We start from the raw sequence: 19,064 nt of genomic DNA, 5'->3' as shown, positions 1-19,064 counted from the left end.
TTTTATGTGGAGAAATTGGATAAAACACAAAACTAGTATTTTAATAAATTCACTTTAAAATGTTTTTCACATCATCTACTTAAAATGAGTTACAATGATATGATCTCCCACTCCCCAGGAGGACGGGTGATCTTGAACCTGATTAGGAACACCGAAAATGAACACAGAGAACCACCTGTGTGGTCTAGAGGAAGGCTTCCTGAGTTAGTCTGACCTAACATATTGACCACTGACTGTACCAGGGTTCACCGGCAGCTACAGTGTAGTTCTTGAGTGTGTTTCTATTGTGAACTTATTTCTTTGAATTTAACCCCTTTGAGATGATTTCTGCACCATAGTGCTTTAGCATCTTGAAAATTTCAGTTATTCCTGAAGCCACTGGTATAAATCATGCTTCTTCTTCAGGTTAACTGTTTAGAAGTTGTAAGGTGCGTGGTCATTGCCTCAGTGAGCTGCGCTGAGTGGCCTTCAACCGGTGACACTTGTCCTTGCAGGATCAAGGGAGCCAGGCCAGGAGGGGAGGGGGCGGTGCTCAGTTGCATGAGAATGAATTAGGACTCAGGTAAACTGGGTATTTTTTTGATAACCTCAGGTCTATCAAGAGTCAGAAGGACTCAGTCTTGCCTTGTATACCTTCAGACCTATACAGAAAACATATGTAAGAACATAATTATTTCTTCACAGAATACTTAGGTTTTCAACAAGGAAAGTCAAGAGTTTATATAAATACCCATTTTCATATCAATTTATGAAATAAAAATTTTCTCAAGAAGAACAGAACTGTTTTTAGCAGTCAGTTTTAGATGGGAGTGCTTCTGACGCCCATGGGAAACTGTAATGATGTCTTCCCTCGGTTTTAAATTCCTCACTCATTTATGCCATTTCCTCCATCGTATACTAACTTCTGCCCATCCTCACATTAATTTACTGTTAATACCAAAATATCTTTAAATTATTTGTATACATATACATATATATTAAGTTGAACCTTATTAAACTCTTAATATTTGATTTTGATCTATGAAAACAGTTTTCCATATGGTTGACCTTAGTAAAATCTGGACTTTAGTTGGATGTTTATATCTCCTTTTTTTATATGCTATGTGGTACTTTTATCTGTATTTATGCAGGGAGAATGAAGATGCCTACTCTTGTCACCACTTATGCAGCCTTCAAAAATTGTGTCTGTTGACTACTGGTGACTTTCATGAAAATATTTAGTCGCTCAGTATCTGACCCAAAAAACGTCTGTTCCAACTGGTCATACTGTCTTGTAATTACACCATCCATCTACTGATCTGGAACAATCCACCCTAGAGTACGGCTTTCATAGGCATACGGTCAAGTCTAGAACGAGCAGACCAAATACCAAACATTTTCAACTGGGAATTCCACACCTGCGTCCTCCTTGACATTTAACATAGAGAGCCTGCCCTGAGAAACCCTTGCTAAGCACCAGCAAAAAAGAGATGTCCCGGCCCTTGCTTTCAAGAAACTTACCATCTTTGGAGAGACAGAAAAATATAAATAAGAAGATATCCTAAGTGTTTTAAGTTTCAAACTGGAAAAGAAGGCAGCACTTAGGAAGCTTTAAAGTGACTTCCCATGCTAAGGGCAAAAGCCAAACACAAATGTGGACTGAGTTGAAATTCAGTCGCTGTGCTAACCAAAGGTTTCCTGCACGGTTGTGGAGCCAAGAAATCCTTTTATCCCCCCAGAAAGAGGGACTAGAGCTCCTCCAGGTCAGTTAAATCCACTGTCACTTTCAAGAAGACGGTGTCATCTTTGATGTAGGTGCTCTTGGCGTTCTCCAGAACGGAGTGCGCCACGAAGCGCGGGCAGCCGGAGGCAATGTTCATCTCCCCATCGGGACGCTTAAAGCTGCTGCTGTTGGGGTCGGCCTTGAAGGTCTCCACGATGTGGTTCTTTTTGCCACTCTGGTCCAGCAGCATGAGGGTGACCCTCTGCCGGAACGGCCACTGCAGCAGGGAGTCAAACTCCCCTCGCATCACCACGAAGTACAGCGACAGGTGCGTGCCCTTCCCGGAGCCGTCCCCGTTGAGGTAGGCTCTGGCGCAGAGGCGGTAGCCGCACCGGCTGGTGTAGAAGGGCTGGCTGAAGATGGACACCGTGTGCCCGTCCAGCGCCTCCCTCTTCTTCGCTGCGTAGTCCGTCACCTTCCAGATGAGCTTGCCGTTGTAGCAGGCGCCTTCCAGCAGCTTGAACCGCTCTTCGTTCTTATTCAGCTGTGCTTTGTGAATATTGATGTGGGCGTCGTGTCTGCTCGTCTCCCCTTCCAGGACAACTGCAAAGAGAAGCAAACACACACATGAGCACACAGATGCTGTAGGCCTGAGCTGTGTTTAGAATTTGCCCAAAGTGGAATTTTGCTCTCTGAGAAGAACCGATAAAACTCTGACATCCTAAAGATGAAGTGGATTCGATGTCCACCAATGGGCCCCTAGAATTACTAAGAGCAACTCAGTGAATCTCATGTCTTGGCAAGAACGGCACCAAGCAAACTTGAATGTGTCCTCTTGAGGGGAGGGGGGGAGGGAAAAAGGAGAAACAATTGTAATAATATGAACAATAAATATTTATTAAAAAAAAAAAAAAAAGAATGTGTCCTCTGGAACTGAAACCCACCGACGTGTAGAGAAGACACTCAGCATTCAACTAACGTGTGTGAGCACTTGAGCCCCTAGTTTTCAAACCGGGATGCTTTTAAACAACCAAACCCTCTTATATCTCCCTGTACAACCCTGCCTCGAGCAAGTCTATCGGCATGGCACCAATTTTTCAGCAGCATGTGCTCACTTCCTGTCTCTGTGTCACATTCTGGGAATTGTGGCAATACATCAAAATTTTTCATTACATTTGTTACGGTGATCTGTGATCAGGGATCTCTGATGTTACGAGGATAAGAGCCGTCACCCAGCAAACTGATTACGACTCACTGAAACCTCAGATGACAGCATTCCTTGGTGATAAAGTATTATTTAATAAAGACGAGTATATTATTTTTTTTTCAGGCAACTCTATTGCACACTTAATAGACTAAAGTATAGTGTAAATATAACTTTTATATGTACTGGGAAACCAAAAAACCTGTGACCCACTCCATTGCAATATCTGCTTTATTTCAGTGGCCAGTATTTCCAAAGTCTGCTTCCACTAAAAACAATGTTCCAACCACGTTTCTCTTAGCTTTCTCATGATTTTCCACTCTCAATTAAAAACCATCGTTCCCTTGTTCTTGATATTTCCTGGGAAATATCTACCCTTTGCCTCTTCAAGCCCCTGCTAAGGCTCTTCATAATTTTTATCTGAGTAGCCAGACTACCATGCTATTTCGAAAATACCAGATTCAACCAGTTTGTCCTGGACAGCTGTGACTCCATTTGGCCAGATGTTAGCTTGTTGCATGAACACCTGCAGACAAAAGAGTCCTCAAAAGGGAAGTAGAAAATATGAGACATACCTAATCTTTGATCATTGCTTTCCAGCAGGGTGATCTTCTCTTTCACTGTATCAATCACTTCCACCAAAGGCCTCAGATCAAGTCTATTTTGTTGCTGGTTTGCCATCTGTAATAACTGACGCACTTGAGCTTCTAGCCAAGCCGACTTGTCAATGTGACTGGCAAGAACCTTTCAGTATAAAATGGGCATTCATACCTTAGTCAATTAATATCTTAGTAATTTATCAAGATGCAATTTTCAATTCAAACATTTCACATTTAATTAATCAATTAATGAAATGAAAACTATATAGTCCAGAACAGAAAATTCAATGAGGATGCAGAGAGATTAACCACCTATATCTCTTCTCTTCCTCCTCCTCCTCTTTCTCCTCCTTCTCCTTTTCTTCCTCCTCTCTCACCCAGCTCCTGTTCCAAATCTTTAAATTTCTCTTTACCTGATTTTTAATCCTCTCTCAATTTCTCTTCACTTAGCTAACCTCTCTTTAGGTCTCCGGTCTCATGTTGTGTCTCCTCTTACCTATCATTGCCTTCTTAGAAGTTATCCTCCTGACTCACTTCTGTGAGAAGGCAGAGAAGGAGCTGGAAGTCAGCCCAGCTGTTCTGGCCTGAGCACTACAAATGTACACAGTGCCCCGAGATGAGGCCTGAACTTCTGATAGCTCTGTTTACATGGAAGAGGTTAAGTATGGCTAAAACTATAGTTCCCCTCTCCCATGCTTTAATTCTGACTTCTCACTTTATCAGAAAAAGAATTTAAATGGTAACATATGATGCATTTCCTTTTCTCTCTACACACACACACACACACACACACACAGTGTATTGACAAACTATGCAAACTATATGGTCTGCATCTTCTTGGATCCAAATTTCAAAACTATTGCCCATACCACATGTCTTGAAATCTTTTTCACTATAAACTTTATAATTTTATAATCACAATAAAGACATTATCCATTAGGAATTTGTTTATGGTTATTTCACATTCATGATTTACAAATAATTTTGCTATATCTTAATAGTATTTAAAGCATTTTCTTCCCAAGAGAATTAATAGTTTTACTGTGTTGACTATAAAATGCAGAACTATAGATGTTCTCAATGAACCAAGTGACTAATATCGGCCCAACATTAATTAAAACCCTAAATGCCATAAATGATATAAAAGAACTAATGTTAAACTTGCTAAATGTACTAGGATTCTGTAAAAGATCTTGATTCTTACAAAATACATACTTAAGCATAGAGGAGTGAAATGCCACAATATATGCAGCTTATTCTCAACTGGTTCAAAAGGAACGAAGGGAGAAGCCTGACTGGTGTTCACAGTGGTTAGAGCATCGTTCTGCAGACCAAAGGGTCGCGGGTTCGATTTTTGGTAAAGGGCACATACCTGGGTTGCAGGTTTGATCTCTGGCCCCCGTCAGGGAGCTTACAGGAGGCAACCATTCAATGTGTCTCTCTCACATCAAAGTTTCTCTCTCTCTCTCTCTTTTTCTCCCCCTCCCTCCCCCTCTTCCACTCTCTCTAAAAATCAATGGAAAATATATCCTTGGGTGAGGAGTAACAACAAAAAAACCGTATAAGAGAAACCCTCACTGCCAATTAATTGGAGACTACTTCTTGGCTATGAACAGCAAGGTCATTCTCACCTGGATGTTTGAGAGGAAGTTTCCGTTTTTGCCAAACAGCTGTGTGAACTGCTTGAACTCCTTTTCGAATTTCTTTACAGTTTCTGCGAGCTGCTGGATTTTACTTTCTTTCTGTTCTAGGCTCTTATGTAAGTCAGAAATCTAATAACAGGAATGCGAATGAGGTCATTTAAATGCATGCATACAAATTAAAATTAATATAGTTCTAGGCAAATATTGCAGGTAAGAAAGTGTTTTGAGAAAAACCATATGTGTGTGTGTGTGTGTGTGTGTGTGTGTGTGCGCGCGTATTTCTAGGAAAATATTTACAGGTGCTTTGAAAAAGGCTTGATTCACAGATTTCTCATCAGCTTTTCCTATGCCTAACCCGCTATGATGGTTCATCTAATGACAGTGACATCATGTGGCTGAATTTACTGAACTGGTTCTCTTCATTCACTCAGGATGCACTTACTACAGAACCACAGTGTGCTGATCACCATGCCATGTTAGAGGCCATGTGCATAGTACCAAATAATAGCTGAAATCTGCTGAATCTATCATCTGTAATAATAAAAGTATAATATGCTAATTAGACCAGACAGCCAAATGACCTTCCGGACATCTTTCCGGATGTCCTTCTGGACAACCTTCCAGACGAAGCCAGGGCTGTGAGGGCCGAGGTAAGCGAGGGCCAAGCCCCTTGTATCAATTACGTGCATCAGGCCGCTAGTAGCTTTTATAATTCATGAGCTCTTTTATCCTCAAAGAACTCTGAGTGTCAGGTATGAATATCACTCCCATTTTACAGATGACAAAACAGAGGAACAGAGAGTTTGAGTAATCTGCCCAGCACAGAGCTAGCCAGTGGTAGGCAAAACGCACTACTCTCTCAGAATTTGTAATTTGTTTGAAAGAAATAACCAAACATCTAAGCGTGACCTAGGCAACTCTTCTCTCAGCAAAGCTTCTCAAAGGCAGGAGTTAGGACTTACTACAAAACACATAAACCCATAGTGCCTAGAAGAGATTGTCAACTGTTATTTCACGGTAACATAGACTTCGTTTAAAACATCAGACACCTCCTAGGCACCTCCTAGGTGCCAGGTATCATTAACTAAAAGGAGTGTGGAGAGCCTCCAGACAGGACTATGGGACATGGGTTTGAGATCGAATCCCCACACAAGTTACAAACACATGAAACTTTCTTTTGAGTTGAGTTCCTTCCTCTGTTGAACGAGGAACTTCAAGGCATCTTCCACTTCTAATATTCTACAATCCTAGGACTCTGGCCACTTGATAGAGAAAGGCCTACCTCCAGTCGATGTCCACAGAAACAGAATACAAGAATACCAAGAATGGCAAACCCCAGCAAGTCTGCTGCCCGCCCCCCCTTGTATATTTGAACCCTTGACTATTCATTTACCTGTTCTTCCAATTTCAAGTTCTTTTCTAAAACGAGAAGCATGTGGTCCCGTAAGGCTGAGTTCTCATGCTCCTTCAGGTTTAACCGTTTACCCTTCAACAGGAAGAGAAAAAATGAGGCAAGAGGTGGAAAGGGTCCCCAAATGAGGATGGTGATGGGATACTTTGCTAAAACAGAACTTGAACAACTTTGCTTATTTGTTTCAAGGTGGGTTGCCGGGGGTGGGGGTGAGGGGGGAGGACGGCCCTCCAGTCCCCTTTCCAGCGTTAAGATTCTACAGTATCCATGAGACAATCTTAAACTTACAGGGGCGGAGAATCAGGCCATTATCAAAATTCTCAGTGCTGATTTTCTTCCTTGTCCTGAGAATAAAGGGTGGGGCCCAGTAGGTTTACAGTTGTGAGTACGGGAAACAGAGTTTATTCTTGTATTATGTAAGATAGAGTTTTAGCGATCACAGTTGCTAAAGGCTTCCTGTTTATTGTATATCTGCAGGAGTATTAATGGGGGCCCTTTGAACTTAGGAGAAAGAGAGAGGTAAGGAAAATGTGCCGGAGAGAGGGGGGTGGTGGTGGAAGAGGTGGGGAATGCATAAGTGTGCTATTCTTATATTACTATTTATTAATTATTATCTTCTTTGCCATACAAACAACTGTAATCCTACTTTTGCCCCACCCTGTATATGACTGTGGGCTAAATGTAATTATTGTCATCTTTCAACTCTTCCCACATAAAACCTATCTCCTAGGTGGATTAGTTCCCGATCAGTTCTAAGCTAGGTTAGTTCTCCCTCCTGCGAAGCACATTTCCATCCTTCTATCACCATCCTGCTATCACAGGCTGAAGGTGTGCAACCTAATTATAATTCCAGCCCAAGCAAATGTAGTGCCCTCACAATCATTGCAAAGTGCCTATGTTACCAATAGAAGCAGATCTTAGGGATTCTGGGTGGCCCATGAATTCGAAGCAAACATTTGTTAGCGATTGCCCTTCAATTTAGGGTTGGCCCCTTGGCCAGAGAATAAATCCCTTCCCCAGCTTTGGTACGGAGGTGAATTCCAGAATACAATCCAATTGGAAGTTTGGGTGGAACTATAAAGACGATTTCTTTCAGAGCTGGAAAGCAATTCTGTATTTCATGCACTGGAAGGATATATATATATATATATATATATATATATATATATATGCGCAAATATAAATGTATATTTACATATATTATGTATTTAAGTACATATTATATATATTTAGTATATACTACATGTCTCCTGTTGGTTCTATTTCTCTGGAGAACCCTGACAAATACAATTTCCAGTCTTCAAGTTCTCAGAAGTGAATGTGCTTTTCCATCCCAGATGGAATCGAAGAGTACCAGGAACTCACCCAGTGAATTACACAGTAGACTGTAGAGGCAGAAACCAAAAGGCGCACCATACCTTTACACAACAGCCATAGTGCTTGAAAGGACAGTCTTGCTCCACCTCAGGACACACAGCCAGGTGTTTATCCACCTACGAAACGGACAGCCTCACGCTACAGACACGCATCGGCCATCCTCCAACTGTCTGGTGTAACTGCAGCAAGCAGGGAGCCCAGGGAGGCTTGGGGAGAAGGGCGGGAACAGGGGGAGGAAAAGGCGATGCTAAGGCTTGGTGGAGGGAGTGCTACGGTGACAACGGGGGAGAATTCTCGGGAAATGGGAGGGGCAGACAGAGACATGGTTATCATGGGTATGTATCGCTGAAGCCTTGGGCCTTCGCCTAGGCTATTTTGTCAGACACACCCCGTCATGACTGCTAAGACTTTATCTTACATGAAATCTACCGAGAGAATTATTTACAGTTACCTCAGATCTGAGAATAACATGCGAACACTTGTTGGGACAAGGCACTGGGTACTCGGGACACAAGTTTTCTTCGTGATTCTGAAACAGAAAAAGTGTGATGAGACAAAGCCCCCTTTGCTTTTATGCCCTCGGAGAGTTTATTCAGATGTCTCTCGGGGAACCTATGCATGTGGCTTACCGTCAGAAAGGTATGGCCTGCCGAAACCGGTTTGGCTCAATGGATAGAGCGTTGCCTGAGGACTGAAAGGTCCCAGGTTTGATTCCGGTCAAGGGCATATACCTCGGTTGCGGGCACATCCCCAGTAGGGGGTGTGCAAGAGGCAACTGATCGGTGTTTCTCTCTCATCGATGTTTCTAGCTCTCTATCCCTCTCTCTTCCTCTCTGTGAAAAATCAATAAAATTAAATTAAAAAAAAAAAAAAAAGAAGGTATGGTCTACTTCCAGAAAGGATTGCATGTAGATGGCCGCCTTCTTGGTATAAAGGAATTCAACTCCATTAAGGTTCCCAGTTATTCCGAAAGGAAGTCAGAGGGCACAGGACGCTGAGAGGGCAGGCTGTGGGAGTGATCAGCGTGGCTCCTCTGGCCCAGGTGAAAGGCAGCCATGCTCTTGTCTTATGCCTACAGCCAACCTCCCCGGTCAGACCACAGCATCTGAGGACAGACAGCACCGCCACCTCCTGGTGACCCGTCTCTGCGTCACTCCTTGCACACTCTCCTCAGCAGGTGCCCAAACAAACACGTTTGCCAATAATTAACGAATGCCACCCAGAAGGCTTTTGTTCCTTACAGAACTTCTCTCACATCAAGTTCCTCTTTAGACCTAGTGCCTCTGCACAAACATAAATCCAGAATGGTGGGCTTCTGGTAGCCCATCTGATGCCCTGTGATCACTCAAGCACAATTCAGCCCCATAAAGGTGAGGAATCTTTTTATTTTTTTTATTTTTTACCTGTAGATTGATGACGACCACCTCCTTTTTGCAATAAATGCATTTTTCCTCTCGAAACTGGCAGTCGGCACTCAGATGCTCTTTCAGATCTTTCCGGAGGACTGACTGCTGACAGCTCTCATTGGAACACTGCACAGCTTGAAATAAGCACTGCAGAAGGTGGTCCTGCGACAAACACAACAGGGCGGTGGGAAGGAGGCGCTGAAAGGCCTAGGGAGAGCCACTAGGGGGCGCTGGGAGGAAGGACGGCCATGCCTGCTGGCTCTGAGCACTGAAGAGAGGGACTGCTTGGACCTAGGCTGTGAAAGCCAGTCTTGAGAGGTGGGAGTTGGGAGGATGGGGGAAGATGGGAGAAGAAGGAGGAGGTATAACGAGTTTATTTTAGATTACTTAGGAACAGGCTCATATTCTCAGGTTAGTTCTTGAATATTTCCTTGAGGTGTGCCAATGAATTGACCAGACCTCAAGAATATTTATTTCCTTTGTGCACGCTTTATCCCCTCCCCTAGCACCAGGCACTAATTTGCAGATGGTAAAAGCCAGCACAGAGGGGGAAAGGGGGAAGAAAAGAAAGGATTAAAGGAAGAAAAGGGAGGGAGAGGAAGCTGGTCCAGAAAAGGAGATAGGGGACATATAGGACCCACAGGCCCACGAGGAACTGGGAATGGCCAGTCTTACAAGGTCAGGAAATATTTTCAACTGGAATATAGGAGACTAATGCCATCATCAGAATTCATTCTAGCTGTCTTCACATTAGAGATGTATGAAAACAGACATAGTTTAATAGAATGTTTGAATGACTGTAAGTTACTGTGATTCTGACAAGTGATCAAAATCCTAATAAGGTTTGTCTGCCTGAAAAAAAAAAGTCCTTTAAAACAAGGTTGGAAAGCTATGGCCCTTGGGCCAACCTGGCCTGCTACTTGTGTTTGTAAATAAAGTTTTACTGGAGAATAGCCACATGTCTATCTATTTGTTCTCGGGTGATCTAGCCTCTAAAATGGGGAAGCTGAGCACTGGTGACAGACACTGCAAAGCCTAAACTATTTACTGTCTGGCTCTTGGCAGCCACAGTTTGCTGACTCCTTCTCTGAAGGGGAAAAAAAAAAAAAAAAAAAAAGAGCAAGGAGTTTTTCTATGGGAGATAAATAAATACACCTATTTTTCCTCTGCCTCTGCTGGCAAGAAACAAATGGTGATGACAACTGAAATCCACATCTTATCCAAAATTCACTGCCGTTACCCTCAACTCATCAAAGCAGTCAGTGTCCATCAGGATTCTGCTATCTGTGAGATCCCCCCACCCTGTCCTACAAGGTGGGGAGGACAGGGAATGAGGGGAAACCCGAAAGAAAGAGGTGAAAAGAAAGCAGCCACTGTTCTCCAGAAGCTCGTGATCTGGCCACTAAAGCTGACCCCTGGTCCATGTGAGCCTCGTGTCCCCTTCACGCTTAGCGACAACCCAAAGCTGGAAAGAGGCCCTGCTTGAGGGCCTGACTCTCTGACCATCGGAGCCAGTGGCCAGGGGCTGTCATGGGAAAACACAGCCAAAGTTCCCTGAATTTTTAAAGAACTCCCTGTGCTAACAAGGAAATCATTTGCACATGTATAAGCTCAGTGCCTGCAGGGTCTGAAGGGCTGTGTTCCAAAACGTGTGGGCTGTGGGCGGGAGTGGAAAATCTCAGCAGCCTCCGAGCAATTCTCTGGAAGCTTGGGATGCCTGCGCCTTATTCACTCGGCGGCGTGTGATCAAAGCTGATAGGGGCCTGCCCTGGCGGGGCCACATCTCACCCCTGAATTTCACAAGCTTCCCGCTGGCTGGCAGAGCTGGGCAGGACAGGGTAGGACAGTTTCATTCGATAGGAAGCTCACGCCCCTTCACCTCCCCTGTACCTTTTGTTTGCATCTCCTAACAATGCTTCACCTTTCAACTCCATCCTGTCTCAGTTCTGATCTGCTTTCTGCCTTAGATCATAAACTCTAAGAGGCCAGGGCCCGCAGCTGCCGGGAAGCAACCACTCTGGCAGCTGCAAATGCCTCCGGGCAGTCATACCCTGGCTCCCACACTAAGAACCCCAAATCCTTCACAGTCCCGCTCCCCCCCCCCCCCAAAGGACATGCCCTTGCTTAAGCGTTCCTTTTGGACCAATGCCCCTCACCCACAATGTGAGGCCTCCTTCAGGTAGCATGTCCTCCATGCCTTCCAGGGAGAGCAAACCTCCTCACTCACAGCTCAGCCCTTCGCATGTTGTGCTATAGAATTTCTAGGTAGGAATTCTCTGAGGGCAGCCCAATGGCCACCCTCCCACCCCCCATGCTTAGCCCAATAACCGTCACAAAAAAGGTGTTCAATGCCCGTCACTGGGAATGGGCAAAGGCAGATGTTGTGTGCAATACCAACCTGGTATCGTCCCAGAGTAATCTTGGTGTTACACCTGGGAGCATTTTTGCAATACACATATAAGTTGAGGACTTCCCTTTTGCAGCAATTGTCCTTAAACACCTGAAAGATAAACATGATAGGTCTCACACCGAAGCTCTAGAGCAGCATGAGTTATCATGAACTTGGTCTTCAGGTACATCTCAGAAGTCGGGTGGAAACTTCCAGACAGCGGGGTTGGAATGGAAAAAAATGTCAGATTCAGCATCAGAAAGGGAAAAGCTGTCTCAGATACATACTTCTGACAGGCCACTACACATGCAAGGCAGAAAATCGATGTCCAGAGAAGCTCCCTGTGAATGTGACCCCGCATGCTCAAAGGTCAGGAGGCGGGGCTGTGGCTGAGAGTGATGTCTCCAGCTTCCTGTCCCAGCAGATGGGTTTGTATTAGTCATCAGGTAGCGCCCCTGCAGCTGTGCGGACTTGCTATTTCAGCACAAACCAGGGGTCGGCAAACTTTCTCCATAAAGAGTGAGAGAGCAGTATTTTCAGCTTGGCGGGCCACGTTGCAATGGTCTCTGTTGCAACCATTCAACTCCACCATGTACAATACTTAAATAAAAGGGCATAGCTGTGTTCTAATGAAACATTATGTATGAACACTGAAATACAATTTTCACACGATGCATAACATTATTCTTTTAAAAAAATATTTTTTATTGATTTCAAAGAAGGAGAGAGAGATAGAAACATCAATGATGAGAGAATCGCTGGAGATACAGCCCTCAACTCAGGCATGCACCCTTGACTGGAATCAAACCTGGTGCCCTTCAGTCTGCGGGCCAATGCTCTATTCACTGAGCCAAACCAGCTAGGTTTGGCTGGTTTATAACATTATCCTTACTTTTATTAAAACTTTTTATTTTGAGCCGGGACCGGTTTGGCTCAGTGGATAGAGCGTCGGCCTGCAGGCACATCCCCAGTAGGGGGTGTGCAAGAGGCAGCTGATCGATGATACTCTCTCATCGATGTTTCTAACTCTCTATCCCTCTCTCTTCCTCTCTGTAAAAAATCAATAAAATATGTTTTAAAAAAAACCTTTTTATTTTGAAATAGTTTAAGACTCACAAAAAAAGTTGCAAAAACATATAGAGTTCCTGTGTGCACTTCTTCTGATCCCTCTCCCCCCCAATGATTTAAAAATATAATAACTGTTATTAGCTCACAGGCCATACAAAAACAGGTGTCTGGATTTGTTCCATCAAATCCCGAGCTGCCACATGCCACCCGCTGGCCAGTGTTGAGGCAGGCACAAATACAGCACTGCCCTATGCTCTGCCTTTCAGAAGGCATGATAAGAGCATAGAGTAGGAGCAAGTATCAGATAAGTGTTCAGGTTGGAGAGAAAACTGCCCAGCCAGTATGCCTCAATGGTTGAGCGTTAACCTATGAACCAAGAGGTCACCAGTTCAATTCTCAGTCAGGGCACATGCTCAGGCTGTGGGCTTGACTCCCAGTAGGGTGTGTGCAGGAGGCAGCTGTTGATATTTCTCTCTCATAGATGTTTCTGTCTCTCTATCCCTCTCACTTCCTCTCTCTCTAAAATCAATAAAACAAATTTTAAAAAAATTAAAGGAAGAAAACTGAGCATGACCATAGCTTAGATACAACTAAAAGAACAGGCAACCAAATAAACAACATATTAAGAAGGCTTTGTCAGAATAAAAAACTTGTGCTTCAAAAGAAGCCATCAAGAAAGGGAAAAGATGACTCACAGAATGGGAGAAAAATATTTGCAAATGATATATCTGATAAGAGACTTGGATCCAGAATATTTGAAGAACTCTTAGAACTCAACAGTAAAAGACAAATAACCCACTGAGAAAATGAGCAAGGGAATTGAATGGGCAATTTTTAAAAAGACATATACAAATGGCCAGCCATAGGAAAAGATGTTCAACATCATTAGCCATTAGAGAAATGCAAATCAAAACCACAAGACATATCTTCATACCCACAAGGAGGGCCATAATAAAGAAGATGGACGATAACAAAGCCTGGCAAGGATCAGGAGGAATGAGGACTCTCAGACATTGCTGGCAGGAATGCAAAACGGTGCAGCTGCTTTGGAAAATACCTAGTCTGGCAGGTCCTCAGAGTGTTAAACATAGTTACCATCTGACCCAGTTACTCCACGGCTAGGTATCCACCCAAGAAACATGTACAGTTTACGAGTAAACTTTAAGACGTGTGAATTCTAGTTCAGTAAGGCTGCTGTTGGACATAATAGCCAAAGGAAGTATTTGCGATTAACCAGATGAGAAAGAGAATTCCAGGAAACAGGATGTTTCATTTCTCCAAGTGACTCAGGATAGCTGGAGCCGGGATAGGCAGGGGCAGAAGGAAGAAGCAGGAGAAGAAACGTGGGGAGTCAATAAAGACCCAAACAGGCCTCTCAGACAGCGTCAAGAGTGGGGTCAAGAGTGGGGTCCGACCTGGCTCCTCAGCAGAGGTATATGGGCCCCAGGGAAGGCCGCCCCCTGCTCTCCCCTCCCCCCGCTCTTTCCCCCCCCCCCCCCCCGCTCTCCCCTTCCCCCCTCCCCCTCTCCTGCTCCAATCTTGATGTCCAATCAGGGCACTGGCTTCTCATCAACTAGAGTCTTGCTAACCCAAAGCCATGATTTTCTTACCTCATGGGATTTAATAACTTCCTTATCTACAGGGCAGAGCGGCACTGCATTTGATTCTCTGGGGAGGAAAATAAAAATAGAACCAGAATTAAGAGTTGACCTTGACAGCTCTTCAGCACTCCGGCCATGCTTGGGCCCCTGATGTGTCTCACCCGCCCCCCCCCCCCTTACCCCCCAGCAGCCCAGGCCCTGTCTTTACTCATGCTATTCCTTCCCCCAGAAGGCCCCCAGCACCCCACCTCCAGCACCTCTCCAGCCTAAAACACTCCCCTTCATTCCCAGGACACAAGTAATTCAAATAGTGAGTTCCCCAGACAGCGTTCAATGCCCTCTCCATCCCTTTGCTTACCACACTACACCGCCGCCTGTCTGCGTCACTGGGCTGGAACATTCTAGAAGGCAGAGCCCGGGTCCTGTTCCACCCTGAACCTCCAGCTCTCCAACTCTGGACACTAGAGCCTCGTTTAGCAAGGTGCCTGGCACCCACGTTCACTGAATGAACGAGCCCATGAATGAATGAACGGGTGTGTGTTGCAATAACCCCCTTTCTCAGCTGGGCAGGATACAACCTCCTTCCTGACCCTCAATAAGCCCTAACCACCCACTTTTATGTCTCTTCTGGTCTGTTCCCTCAACAGGGCATGAGCCAGGCTTTACAGCCGCCCAGGCGTGAACAGCCCCCATGCCAGCGAGATACTTTGGCTCAGTCGATAGAGCGTTGGCCTGCAGACTACAAGGTCCCACGTTCAATTCCGGTCAGGGGCATGTACCTTGGTTGCAGGCACATCCCCAGTAGGGGGTGTGCAGGAGGCAGCTGATCGATGATTCTCTCTCATCTATATTTCTAACTCTACCCCTCTCTCTTCCTCTCTGTAAAAAAATCAATGAAATATATTAAAAAGAAAAAAAGAAAAAAGAGATTCCTTCTGAATGCAATGCCACCGCTGCCTTAGGCAAGGAAGGGCCAGGTGACTTGGGGAAACACATGCAAAGCAGGCGTGGTCTGCATTTTTAACCAAAGGTGAACACGGGCCAGCCAGTGGCAAAAATGAAGACGGCTCCTAGGGTCTCACAGGAGGAGCCTGGGAAAGCCCTTCCTCAGATTCATGGCTCTGTGGCCGACCACAGCCATCCCACAACCACGATGACAGCTGAGAGGCCACACTTAACATTGAGAGCCCAGGACATCCCCGCCTCCGGTCTGCCTGCTGTGGCCGGAGTTGCCCTGCCCACTCACCTCAGGACCAGGATGCAGTGCTGGCAGAAGCGGTGCCCGCAGCCTGTCTGATGGGGGTTGTGGAGCACCGAGTGGCAGAAGGCACACTTGTACCGCTCTTCCAGCTGCTCCACAAACCGGTACTCAGTGTGGTGCTCGAAGTCCAAGGAAACGGAGCTGCCGGAGTTCTGGCGGATGAATCCACCGGGACTGCCTCCTTGCTCCTCAGGATAAGCCATTCTGGGGGTCAGGGGGACAGAAGGAAAACTGAGCGTGCCCATACTCCATAACTTCAGCCCCAGGAGCTTTAAGTACTGAGCACCACCCACATGGTCACTCGGCTATGACCTTGTGGCCGCAGTGACAGCCTCATGCCACTGGGGGGCTCCTGCAGAGGGTGAGCAGGTGGGAGGCTGGACCAGGGGTCTTCCCGCAGGATTCCAGAAGATTCAGCCCTTTGCCCATCCTCCTTGTCACAGGAACACTAAATTATCCTGTAAGTTTGGCCACACGCTTACACAAAATCTAGTCAGGGTTAACTACATTCTAAGCAAACTCTTGTTATGAATTCTCTTCCACTCAACTGGGAGAATTGAAACAAATGTTTTGTTGACATTTTTTTTTAGAAGCAAGAACCACACACCCCAACCCATTGCTTGCGGTGTACAGTAAGTCCTCACATAATGTCATGGAATGCTTCTCGGAACTGTCGCAAAACAACGGATCACAAAACCAAGTTTACCCTAGAGCAGCTGATATAAACAAGAGTTAAGTTCTTACAGCATCTCATCAACATTATAAAAAAAGTGATGCTGTTATTTAAGGACCTGCTAGCCTATCTAAAAAGAATAATATGCAGATTGACCGTCACTCCAATACACAAGATGGCTGCCCCCACGTGGTCAAAGATGACTGCCCCATGTGGACACAAGATGGCCACCTCTAGGTGGCCAGCAGGCGAGGGCAGTTGGGAGGGACCAGGCCTGCAAGGGAGGGCAGTTGAGAGTGATCAAGCCTGCAGGGGAGGGCAGTTAGGGATGACCAGGCCGGCAGAGGAGAGAAGTTGGAGGCAACTGGGCCTTCAGGGAAGGGTAGTTGAGGGTGGATCCAGGCCTGCAGGGAAGGGCAGTTAGGGGTGACCAGGCCTGCAGGGGAGGATCGTTAGGGGCAAACAGGCTGGCAGGGAGCAGTTAGGCATCAATCAGGCAGGCAAAGGAGTGGTTAGGGAGTGATCAGGCTGGCAGGCAGAAGCGGTTAGGGCCAATCAGGAAGGCAGGCAGGCAAGCAGTTGGGAGCCAGCAGTCCTGGATTATGAGAGGGGTGTCCCAGATTAGAGAGAGTGCAGGCTGGGCTGAGGGACACAACCCCCATGCACGAATTTCGTGCACCGGGACTCCAGTAAGTAGGTAAAACACTACCACCAACCCACATCATTTCTCACCTGAACTGAGTAAGAACGCATTAACTGCTTCCCCTTCCAATCCCTTCTCCATACAAAAGCCAGGGTGATAGTTTCAAAATGCAAGTGTGATTGCCGGTTATCTCGGTTATGGCTCCCCTCCTCATTCAGTGGGTCTCCAGGGAGAAAACCTTCATACTGAGCCCTCCCCACCCGCCAGTATCCTGGGCTTCTGCCTCCTTGCTTTCTACATTCTAGCCACGGGCGTTCTTTTAGCTCTTCTGTTACACCATGCTGTCTCTTGCCACAGGGCCTTTGCACAAGCTCATGCCTCTGTCATGAGTATCTTCTAGGCCCCTTCACTGAGTTAACTCACATTCGTGCTTCAAGTTTCATTTCAAGCTTCATATTCTCAAGCCAGCTTGCTCTTTCCCCCTGGTCTAACAGCAAGAGGCCACTCACCAGACTGGAGAACATGCATGGCCCCCAGGGAGTGGCTCGGGGCTAGGGTGGGTGGGGTGAGGGGGGTGTCACTGTATAATTCTTACAAAAAAATGTTTAACTTGTGTGCATTGCCTATTCAAAAAAACCCAAACATATAAAAACAAAAACTACACATCCACTGTTATATCTGTCATAAAACCAGGTTTCTTTCCTTCATAGCAAGACATGATTTGAAATCTGGCACGTGTGTGTGTGTGTGTGTGTGTGTGTGTGACTTTGATTTGTACCCGTGTTCCTCAATGGCACACAGATGGTGTCTGGTCTTTCTTGCTCATTGTTGCCTCTCCAGCTCTTAGCACTGAGCCAAACTTGGAGAACACCCGAGCTATTTCTTTGAATTGATGTTATTAAAGGAACATTTTGAAAATCCTCAACAGAGCTGCTGTAGTGACTGTTGACCTCTGGCATGGTGATTCTTAACCTTTGAGAAAGAACTTCCCCTTGCCTTCAAACATTCGATAAAAACCCTAGGCCTTCTCCCTGCACAACAGCACACACGCCTGATGTCTGGACCTTGAGGGACCCTCTGCACCCACCCGTGCCCCCCAGACGTACTGTGCCTTCGGCACAGTGCCAGGAGCGGGGCCTGGGGGTGTGCCTGGCAAATGGCTAATGAACGGGAAGCCATCCTAGGTGGTCCCGGGGGGCAATGCACTTCCACAAGCCTGGGGTACAGGAAGGCTTGGCTCCGGCCTGGCGTCCTTTGGCTCGCTCTCGGGACTCCTCGGGAGCTCTTGCAGCTGATGAGGTCAGCGGGGTCCGAGAGCAGCTGTGCAGCCTGATCGGAAGACGGCCCCCATTCCCCGCTCGGCTCTGCTCCAGCCAGCTGCTGGCCTCTCGCACTGCAGAGGGGGCTGAGTCTGGGGTGAGGCCCGGGTGCGGGGAGCAGAGGAAGCAACTGGCCTCTGCCCGCAAATGACACTTTCTCTCCGGAGGAGTCCAACAGGCCTGGGGTCATCATTGTTTTTGCTCCGGGGTTTGAGGCTGAAGCCCTTCCTTTTCTGTCTCTGCGTGTGTTTCCTGCAGAACTCAGAGGGTGGCAGGTGGCACAAGAGGTGATTGTTCCCCTTTTTGCCATGGTTTACTCTTGAGATTGAACATGTTCGTTATGAAGGCCAGCAGGCAGAGCCCTAACAACCAAGACCCACCTTCTTCTCAGAGAAAGTGCAAGACCAGTTCCCAACGGCCCCACTGCCCTGTGCTCTCTAGTTCGAGGGAGACCCACAATTCACCCCCTGTGCCTCTCTCAGAGACCCTCCTGAGAGCAGGCTCGTCTGGGTCACACGGCCTCTACATTAGGACTCAGAGATGCACCTGGCGGCAGCAGCAGGGTGTTTGGCCCCCAGAGAGAGGCAGTGGGGTGCACAAAGCTCAGTTTGGGTCCCTCCCCCGCCACACCCCCCCCCCCCCCCCCCCCCCCCCCCGGACTCTCTCCTCTTTCCTACGGTAAGAATTTAATACACTCGTCTGTACATCTTTCTCCACACAGCAATCCGCCGACATTTGTCTCGGGACCTCCCCCCTTTAGACTTTCAA

The 19,064-nt window shown here is 46.4% G+C and overlaps 1 protein-coding gene across 3 annotated transcripts in view; it reads right to left on the bottom strand.

Annotated features, from left to right (window-relative positions):
- Positions 1-583: 583 nt before the first annotated feature.
- TRAF5 (TNF receptor associated factor 5) overlaps positions 584-19,064 on the bottom strand; it is a 37,571-nt gene continuing 19,090 nt past the window's right edge. Inside the window, exons 2-11 of one of the 3 annotated variants that reach the window (XM_036442631.2) lie at positions 15,647-15,865; positions 14,410-14,467; positions 11,741-11,842; positions 9,340-9,504; positions 8,388-8,465; positions 7,978-8,052; positions 6,542-6,634; positions 5,137-5,277; positions 3,482-3,650; positions 584-2,305 (exon numbers count right to left, since the gene is read on the bottom strand). In XM_036442631.2, the coding sequence (XP_036298524.1) occupies positions 1,728-2,305; positions 3,482-3,650; positions 5,137-5,277; positions 6,542-6,634; positions 7,978-8,052; positions 8,388-8,465; positions 9,340-9,504; positions 11,741-11,842; positions 14,410-14,467; positions 15,647-15,864 (1,677 nt within the window). In that variant the 5' untranslated portion in view covers position 15,865 and the 3' untranslated portion in view covers positions 584-1,727. The remainder of the gene's footprint in view (positions 2,306-3,481; positions 3,651-5,136; positions 5,278-6,541; positions 6,635-7,977; positions 8,053-8,387; positions 8,466-9,339; positions 9,505-11,740; positions 11,843-14,409; positions 14,468-15,646; positions 15,866-19,064) is intronic. The other 2 variants (XM_045583111.1, XM_045583110.1) reach the window with 2 other exon arrangements.

The sequence above is a fragment of the Pipistrellus kuhlii genome, unplaced genomic scaffold (genome assembly GCF_014108245.1).
Source record: "Pipistrellus kuhlii isolate mPipKuh1 unplaced genomic scaffold, mPipKuh1.p scaffold_m20_p_18, whole genome shotgun sequence".
Lineage (NCBI taxonomy): Eukaryota > Metazoa > Chordata > Mammalia > Chiroptera > Vespertilionidae > Pipistrellus > Pipistrellus kuhlii.
Note: the sequence above shows the minus strand (reverse complement) of the source record. Positions and strands in the feature narration are given on the sequence as shown.